The following is a 9257-nucleotide window of genomic DNA, read 5'->3' as shown; positions in this document are numbered from 1 at the left end:
AACAACATATGTTGTTCCAAAACCTGTATGGACCTTTCAGCATTAATGGTGCCTTCACAGATGTGTAAGTTACCCATTCCTTGGGCACTAATACACCCCCAAACCATCACATATGCTGCCTTTTGACTTTTGCGCCTATAACAATTCGAATGGTTATTTTCCTCTTTGTTCTGGAGGACACCACATCCTCTGTTTCCAAATATAATTTGAAATGTGGACTCGTCAGAACACAAAACACCTTTTCACTATGCATCAGTCCATCTTAGATGAGCTCGGGCCCAGCCAACTTGGCGGCATTTCCGAATATTGTTGATAAATGGGTTTGGCTTTGCATAGTAGAGTTTTAACTTGTCACGATCCGCTATGCGGATCGTTTATTGTTTTGCCGTTTATATGTGTTTGTTCATGTTTAGTTCTGGACTCTGCCGATTCGTTGTGTTTGAGCACTTCCCCGTTTAGTCACCATGGCAACGTAGTGTGCGCCTCCTCACGGGCTCCTGTCACACACCTGTTTTTGATTATTATTTGTGTATTTAAGCCCACTTGATTCCTCAGTTCGTCCTCTGCTCAGTGTTTGCTTTATGCAACACGACACTTATGTATTCTCTGCTTATCCCTGCTTTTGTTGTGCTAAGTTCCGTCTTAGCTTCGCGTGCGTTTGGCACGTCACCTTTTGGACTTTCTGTATCATGCTAAGTTTAGCTTTAGCTTCCCTTGCGTAGGCGCGCGCCTTATTTTCCATTTTGTACCAGTGTTCTTTTGTTTAATTATATTAAAATCAGTTTCTTACCTGCACTCCTGCTGACTGGTCGTTGTGCATCCACAAAGTGGCAACTCCGCGCAACAAGTGCGCCGCGTACGCATGACATAACTTGCACTTACAGATGTAGCAACCAAATGTAGTTACTGACAGTGGTTCTGTGAAGTGTTCCTGAGTCCATGTGGTGATATCATTTACACACCCGTGTCGCTTTTTGATGCAGTACCGCCTGAGGGATCGAATGTCACGGGAATTCAATGTTGCTTTTTAAGCCTCGCTGCTTGCGTGCAGTGATTTCTCCAGATTCTCTGAACTTTTTGATGATATAATGGACCGTAGATGGTGAACTCCCTAAATTCCTTGCAATAGCTTGTTGAAAAATGTTGTTCTTAAACTGTTGGAAAATTTGCTCACACACTTGTTCAGAAAGTGGTGGCCCTCGCCCCATCCTTGTTTGTGAATGACTGAGCATTTCATGGAAGCTGCTTTTATACCCAATCATGGCACCCACCTGTTCCCAATTAGCCCGTTCACCTGTGGGATGCTCCAAATAAGTGTTTGATGAGCATTCCTCAACTTTTTCAGTCTTTTTTGCCACTTGAGTCAGCTTTTTTGAAAGCATTAAATTCCAAAAAATAGCAAAGTTTTCCAGTTTGAACTTTAAGAATCTTGTCTTTGCAGTATATTTACTCGAATACAAGTTGAAAAGGATTTGCAAATCATTGTATTCTGTTTTTATTTATGATGTACACAAATTCCCAACTTCATTGGTTTTAGGTTACGTATATTGTGGTACAGTTTTCAACCCTATCGCCCAGCCCTGGTCACAAGGCTATTGTAAATAAAGCCTTGCTGGCAATTCAACCTGTGCCAGGTCCATAAGATCCATCAAAATGAATCACTGCACTACCATTATCTGGTGTAGGTATAGTTCTCCACTAAAAGGCTTCTGGGTAATGAGCAGATGTGCACGTTGGCACATTAATAGTTAAATGATACTATTGACGCACTCACAATAAACTACGTTGTTTTTTTTTATAAACTTTAACTTGAAAAAGATGCTCAAATTATTTTGGCAATATAATGCATAAGTCAGGCCCCTTAAATATTAATGATTCATGCAGATGACTGCAATGATGTACAGTAGAACCAAAGTGCAGAATTAAAGACGTAGGTTGTACTGATGATAGATTTAATGGTTAGCTACATGAGAAGCAATAAGGAAACCACAGGAAATGACGTCGTACCTAAAGCGATTAGCAAATAATCAAATGTACGCTAATTAATGTACTGCCATTTCCTCTGTTTCTGCAGATAATCAATATTAATAGAATCATAAATGATAAATGATAAATGGGTTGTACTTGAATAGCACTTTTCTACCTTCAAGGTACTCAAAGCGCTTTGACACTACTTCATACTTGCCAACTTTGAGACCTCCGATTTCGGAGGTGGGGGGTGGGAGGGGGCGTGGTCGGGGTTGGCGGGGCGTGATTGGGGCTGGGGCGTGGTTGGGGGCGTGGTTAAGAGTCAAGCATTTTATGTATATGTATATATATATATATATATATATATATATATATATATATATATATAAGAAATACACGAATTTCAGTGAATTCTAGTTATAAATATATATATATATATATATATATATATATATATATATATATATATATATATATATATATATATATACATATATAAGAAATACATGAATTTCAGTGAATTCTAGCTATATATATATATATATAAGAAATACATGAATTTCAGTGAATTCTAGCTATATATATATATATATATATATATATATATATATATATATATATATATATATATATATATATATATATATATACGTATATATATATATATGTCTTGATTGGATTGTCCAGAGAATAGTGCTCGATACCGTGGTAGAGCGCAATATGTTGGTGTGGGAAAAATCACAAGACTACTTCATCTCTACAGAACTGTTTCATGAGGGGTTCCCTCCATCATCAGGAGATTTTAATGGAAGCATTCACATACAATGGTTTATATAGGGCACAGAGTGGGTGGGTACAGGCAGGTGTAGGGTGTGGTGATTGCCTCATGTGTTACCTAAGAGGTGTTTCCGTCTGTGGCGGCATGTGTTTCAATCATTTTAACATGCCGCCACAGACGGAAACACCTCCTGGGTAACACATGAGCCAATCACCACGCCCCTACGCCTATATATATATATATATATATATATATATATATATATATATATATATATATATATATATATATATATATATATAAGAAATACTTGAATTTCAGTGTTCATTTATTTACACATATACACACACATAACACTCATCTACTCATTGTTGAGTTAAGGGTTGAAATGTCCAACTTTGTTCTATTCTCTGTCTTCTCTACATTCTATTGTATTCTATGTACAGTAGATGGCAGTATTGTCCTGTTTAAGAGTGTCACAAGTTCCCAACATTGCTGTTTAGGCAGACGTACTGCTTTACGGTAGACGAAAAAACGTGACTGCTGTTGTTGTGTGTTATTGACGGGCCGGGAGGATTTTAATGAATCTGCCTAACAATAAACCCACATAAGAAATCAAGAACTTGACCTCGATCATTCTACAGTTATAACGTCATTGGGCAGACTTGCTCTTTATATTGTGGGAAAGACTGTCGACACGTCACTCAGGTTGCATGGAGCTGGAGGGGGCGTGGCCTCCAGCTCAGCCTGAATTTCGGGAGATTTTCAGGAGAAAATTTGTCCGGGGAGGTCTCATGGAAAATCCGGGATGGTTGGCAAGTATGCACTACTTCCACATTTACCCATTCACACATGCATTCACACACTGATGGAGGGAGCTGTATTGCAAGGCGCTAACCAGCACCCATCAGGAGCAAGGGTGAAGTGTCTTGCTCAGGACACAACGGACGTGACGAGGTTGGTACTAGGTGAGGATTGAACCAGAGACCCTCTGGTTGCGCACGGCCACTCTCCCACTGCGCAACGCCGTCCCAGCTGTGGAGCAGTTATGTAATCAAAAGAGCCAATATTAATATGTCAGTTTGTCGGAACATTAGAGTGTATATTACACTGGTAAATATTTATTTTTAAGCAATTTCAAATGCATGTCAAAGGTCCCACATCTGTCTAACAAAAAGCATAGAAGGTGGAATATATGGAATTTAAAGGAGTGGGCTAACACAAAGCAAGGCAGGCTAGTTTCTGGCACTATATATTATATTTTAAAAATAAACTGCACTTATTTTACATATCATTCACCGTCCTTATTTAAGACAGTTTTTTTTTTTTTTTATGCATTTTAAGTCATAAAATACGGCAAATACGAGGTGACTAACACTGCCGCTAATGGGAATATACTATTCTGCTTATAAAGACCTATAAAAAAAACATTGAAAAAACACCAACAATACTCCATTTACACGTTGTGACCTGAATATTAACTAAGTAATATTGTTATTATGTAAGCGCTAACAGGGAAATTTTAGCCAACTACCTTGTGCGGCTATATTTGCATATTGAGCTGGTGATCTACTGCATCGCCACTAAGCTGGTGAAAGTTTCTGCTATATTTATAAACCGAGAAGTTGGTAAACTTTGTGTCACACGCTATTGTGACGCCAATAATTGTTTGTCACTTCTTGTCCAGGCAGTTAGACCATTTTGGTGTTTAGTTATTGGAGCCCATAATTGTTTTTTCTTTTGTGTATTGTTGTTTTTCTTTGTTACCGCCCCAGGTCTATTTTCATACAAAAGGCGCACTGGATTATAAGGCGCATTAAAGGAGTCATATTATTATATATATTTTTTTCTAAATGTAAAACACTTCCTTGTCGTCTACATAACATGTAATGGTGGTTCTTTGGTCAAAATGTTGCATAGATTATGTTTAACAGATCATCTTCTAGTCGCTTTTTGACAGTCTCTTCAGGCTGTGCCGTTTTGTGGGCGGTCTTATTTACGTGGCTCACCTTCGTCAGCGTTTTCCCCCGTCATCTTTGTTGTAGCGGTGTAGCGTGGAAGGACAGGAGTGGAAGAAGTGTCAACAGATGGAGCTAACTGTTTTAATGACATTCAGACTTGACTTAAATCAATACCAGCGCAGAATCTCCTCATCCGTGGCTAACGTTCCGTGAAAAAACGTCCGACGGGAACTCTCTAATAACTAAAATTCCTTGGGTGAATAAAGTAAACTCACTACACCAGTATGTTTTAGCGCTTTCATGGCGAGTTTACTGACAGATATAAGTAAGAACTTTACACTACTTTATATTAGAAATGGCAACAGCGGAGGATGAATGTCCCATAAGAAGAAGATAGAGAAAAAGAAGAAGCTTACCGACTACGGCGTCTCCACGGACTACAATGGCGGAAACTCGCAATTTTTCAGGATTTACGCAGATTCCAAATACAGATCAGCAGATTTTACGTGCAATTTATAGTCCAAAAAATACGGTACTCTTCGTTGACGAAGGACCTCAGATTCATGGTCTGGATTCTCCCCCCCAATTCAAGTTCCTGTAAGGCCTTTCGCCTTCTTGCACTGTATAGTCTTTCTCCCGGCTGGGGTCAGCCATTTGTTCTTAATTATAATATTTTACCTGTTGCAGTATTTTTCGCAGCGCAATATTTTGTTCCTTTTTTAAGCACCATAGTTTTTAAGTACTTAAGTAAGTGTTGCTCTTTATACCTGTCTTGAGCAATAAAGACACTTTTGTTTATACTCCTGCCTGTGTTTTGCATCCGCTTGTCACGGCGCGGATTCAAACCCAAGATTCTCCCGCAGCAAGATCTCATAGTAAGCATTCACGTCTCTGGCTTCCCTCTCGTTGTACTTGCCTCTTTGTTCTTCGTGCCCCGTTTTTGTCTTGTTGACTTATGTCCCTTGTCCTCTTTGCTGTGCCAGTTTTGTCTCATGTGTTTCAGCGCTGTAGCTCGACCTCCACCCGGATTTTGGACTCCCTCCCTTGCTATTGCGACATTTAGTGTACACATTTAGAACCGCAGTTTCTTTCATTGAAAAATGTTGGTTCATTTTTATACTTGGCAAACTCATCCACAGGCCGAATAAAACCTTTTCACGGGCCGGATCTAGCCCGCGGGCAACCCTGCTTTAGAAGATTATTCTACTAAGGCCAAAAGTGCACATGTCCATCACTCTCACTCCCAGGAAATAGGAATCATACAGGAATGTAGGTTTGGATTTTAGGAGGAAGTGTAAAAACTAGGGGTGGGCAATTTAATGCGTTAATTTTGAGTTAACTCATCAATCTATTAACTCCGATAATAATTTTATCGCGCATTTGTGTATGTTGTTTAAATGCTTTTATTTTGTTAACGGCTATTGATGGCGCCGGCGGAAAAGGAAGAAGAACGCAGAAAAAAACAAAAAAAACCTTAAGAAGAAGGGTAACTCAACAGAACTTTTATAGGGTCATTTTCATTATAAAGTACTTCCAGGCGGCGGATTTGACAGAATAATTTTATCGCGCATTTGCGTATGTTGTTTACATGCTTTTATTTCGTTAACGGCTATTGCTGGCTCCGGCGGAAAAGGAAGAAGAACGCAGAAAAAAACAAAACAACCATGGAGAGAAAGGGTAACTCAACCGAACTTTTACAGGGTCATTTTCAGTATAAAGTACTTCCAGGCGGCGGATTTGATAGAAGCAAAGTCGTTTGTAGCCATTGCCAAGCTGAATTTTCTTATCACAGGAGTACTTCCAGTCTAAAATATCACCTTCACGCGAAGCACACTGTTGATGCGAGCAAACCATTCAACAAAGTAGAAAGTGGAGCCAGGCTTCGGCAGACTACGTTAAATGCAGCGTGCGGGAGAAGTATAGATAAACGAGAGCAAGAGAAGCTAACAAATGCTATAGCGAAGTGGATAGTTACAGACTGTAGGCCCATTAGTGTTGTGGAAGACGCCGGCCTGAGAAACATTGTGCGAATCGCATCAAGTGGCATCACGTATGAGCCGCCATCGAGACGCACCATCGCACAAAGAATACACGAGTTGTATGAATAGAAGAGGACTATAAAACTGACAACTTTACAACGTGCAGCTGTAGTTGCTCTCAGTGGGGACTACTGGACATCAATCGGTAACCATAATTACCTGGAGTTACAGTGCATTATACTGATGAAAAGTGGGTGATGCATTCATATGCTCTGTATATAATGAAAACGGAGGAGAGGCATTATGCTGAAATATGCGCGGGGCACTTCACTGAAGTTATACAGCAGTGGAATTTGACAGATAAAGTCACCACACTAAGCACGGATAGTGCACGAAATATGATTGCTGCTGCGAGACAACTGCCTTTTGATCATATCCCCTGCTTTGCGCACAGTCTCCAGCGTTCTGTCACTGTTTGTCTGCACAACAGTGCGTTTGACAACATCCTTTCCAAGTGCAGAAAAGTTGTCGGGCACTTTAAACACAGTCCAGCAAATGCAGCAGAATTAGAGCAAAAACAAGCTGAACATGGACATAAGAAAGAGGCCCTTGTGCAAGATGTTCCTACCAGATGGAATTCAACTCTGGACATGATAAAAAGCATCCGCAGAAATGAACATCCTCTGAGTGACGTCCTCACCACAAGCACCAAGATTGCCATGCCAACTCCAGCTGAAATGGACAAGCTGCAGAGGTTGGAAACGCTACTGGAACCTTGCAGGTATGTTTTACATCATATTACTCAATATCCAGTCCGATTTCATGTAAAAGAGAAAAAATATGTAAATGCAGCATGAATATGTAGAAGATATTTGTTGTGTATAAATGAATGCTATTTATTTTTGGCTGAAGTGGAGTTGATTTTCTGTTGCAGGTATTTGACTGAACTTTTGGGAGGAGAAAAGTATGTGTCTTGCTCTGTGGTTCTCCCTGCTTTTTGCCATCTCTTTCGGGTGATGGAGAGCTCAGATGATGACCCCACCTACGTGACCAAGTTCAAGCCTACATTTAGAGAGGATCTAGAGACACGTAAGGGAAATGCCAACATTGCATATCTGAAGATTGCTACTGCATTGGACCCTAGGTTCAAGGCCCTCAAGTGCATCCCCAGAGCTGAGAGGAGTGAGGTGTGGGCCTCAATCACCAACTTACTGAAGGAAGACATGGTTACTGCAGAGAAACCTATGCAAGAAAAAACCTCAGAGCCACCAAAGAAAAAGTTAACCCTGTTGGCTGCTTCATCTGAGTCTGATTCTGAACATGAAGAAGACTCAATTGAGAACAGTGTGCATCGATACAGAGTAGAACCTGCCATAAATTCAGATTTCTGTCCATTAGAGTGGTGGTCCAACCATGCAGGTTCACACAGCAGGCTGGCCCCATATGCACAGAAGTACCTGGCCACACCTGCAACCTCTGTCCCCTGTGAAAGGTTGTTTTCTCTTGCTGGTCATGTTGTGCAGAAAAAGAGAGCTGCTTTATCTTCTGAAAATGTAAATAATCTTGTGTGCCTTAGCAACTGGCTCAGCGCAGAAGAGTAAACAAATGAACTCTAGTATATGACTTTATAGTCTAGTCCTCAGCACAGTAAATCCCAGCAGTGAATTTTTTTGAGCGTCACCTCTCTCTAATAGAAACATTTTGTTCTGAATATAGACTGGTTGTGCTGCTTCATGATGACCGTAAAACTTTGTTGTGATTGTGGCTCCGGACTTTTTTTATTTTTCATAAGGAACAGTATAACATTAATGCCCAGGTAATGGCAATAAGCTTTAATTTTGTATTTGCTTTGACAACATTGTTGAAGCTGAGGCTGAACATTTTCAAATATTTTATTGGACTGCTAACTTTTTAAAAATGCTGTTAAAAGTGTGTTTGCCCAGTAAATGTTATGGCACTTTAATTCAAAGGGCAGTATGTTTAAAATTAATGGCCGTCAAGTTCTATGAATGAACAAACTGCACCGAGTTGAGTGAGATTCTCTGAAGGAACTCCATTATTAACATTGACTTTACATTCTAGTCCCTGTAAAGGAAATCCAAGGGGTGAAGTGTTTTGTGCTTCACCCTTTCTTTTCTTTCTCCCTGATATAAGAAAATGTTTCTGCTGTTACCTCAGAAATTGCCTGTTCGGATGTTGTGATTGTGGCTCAGGGATTTGTATGTAGATTATATTCATTTTCCATAACAAACAGGATAACTTAAATACCCTGGTAATGGCAATAAGCTTGAATGTTTGTATTTACATTTTTTGAACGGATTTGCAAAAAATATGCTATTTAACTGCTACTGTTTAAAAAGTAGTGATTTAAATTGTTTGCACAACAAATGTTTTGACACTTTAGTTCATATGGGAGAATATTCCAATAAAGGTGCACTACACACTACTTTTGAATTCATTATTGGGCTTTGCGTATACAATGCAGTTAATCGCAATTAATCGGAAAAATAGTGCGATTAACTTCGATTAAAATTTTTAATCGTTGCCCAGCCCTAGTAAAAACATTAGCAA

The 9257-nt window shown here is 39.6% G+C and overlaps 2 protein-coding genes across 2 annotated transcripts in view; one reads left to right on the top strand and one right to left on the bottom strand.

Annotated features, from left to right (window-relative positions):
- The window catches only part of atp8b2 (ATPase phospholipid transporting 8B2), a 110096-nt gene extending 105316 nt beyond the window's left edge, over positions 1-4780 (bottom strand). The window contains exon 1 of the mRNA XM_061882845.1: positions 4756-4780. Within this exon, the coding sequence (XP_061738829.1) occupies positions 4756-4780 (25 nt within the window). The remainder of the gene's footprint in view (positions 1-4755) is intronic.
- Positions 4781-7110: 2330 nt separating this feature from the next.
- Positions 7111-8287, top strand: LOC133540252 (uncharacterized). The gene is made up of 3 exons (XM_061882844.1): positions 7111-7467; positions 7621-8178; positions 8263-8287. The coding sequence occupies exons 1-3, from the start codon at positions 7337-7339 to the stop codon at positions 8285-8287; spliced, it is 714 nt and encodes a 237-aa protein (XP_061738828.1). The 5' UTR covers positions 7111-7336.
- The last annotated feature ends 970 nt before the right edge of the window (positions 8288-9257 follow it).

The sequence above is a fragment of the Nerophis ophidion genome, linkage group LG21 (assembly GCF_033978795.1).
Source record: "Nerophis ophidion isolate RoL-2023_Sa linkage group LG21, RoL_Noph_v1.0, whole genome shotgun sequence".
In the NCBI taxonomy this organism is placed as follows: domain Eukaryota; kingdom Metazoa; phylum Chordata; class Actinopteri; order Syngnathiformes; family Syngnathidae; genus Nerophis; species Nerophis ophidion.
Note: the sequence above shows the minus strand (reverse complement) of the source record. Positions and strands in the feature narration are given on the sequence as shown.

Bases quoted from the DNA above. Each gene is read 5' to 3' on its own strand.
- LOC133540252 (XM_061882844.1), top strand. From the start codon at position 7,337: ATGATAAAAAGCATCCGCAGAAATGAACATCCTCTGAGTGACGTCCTC. The intron at 7,468-7,620 runs GTATGTTTTACA...TTTCTGTTGCAG, and splicing joins ACGCTACTGGAACCTTGCAG to GTATTTGACTGAACTTTTGG. The intron at 8,179-8,262 runs GTTGTTTTCTCT...TGTGTGCCTTAG, and splicing joins ACCTCTGTCCCCTGTGAAAG to CAACTGGCTCAGCGCAGAAG.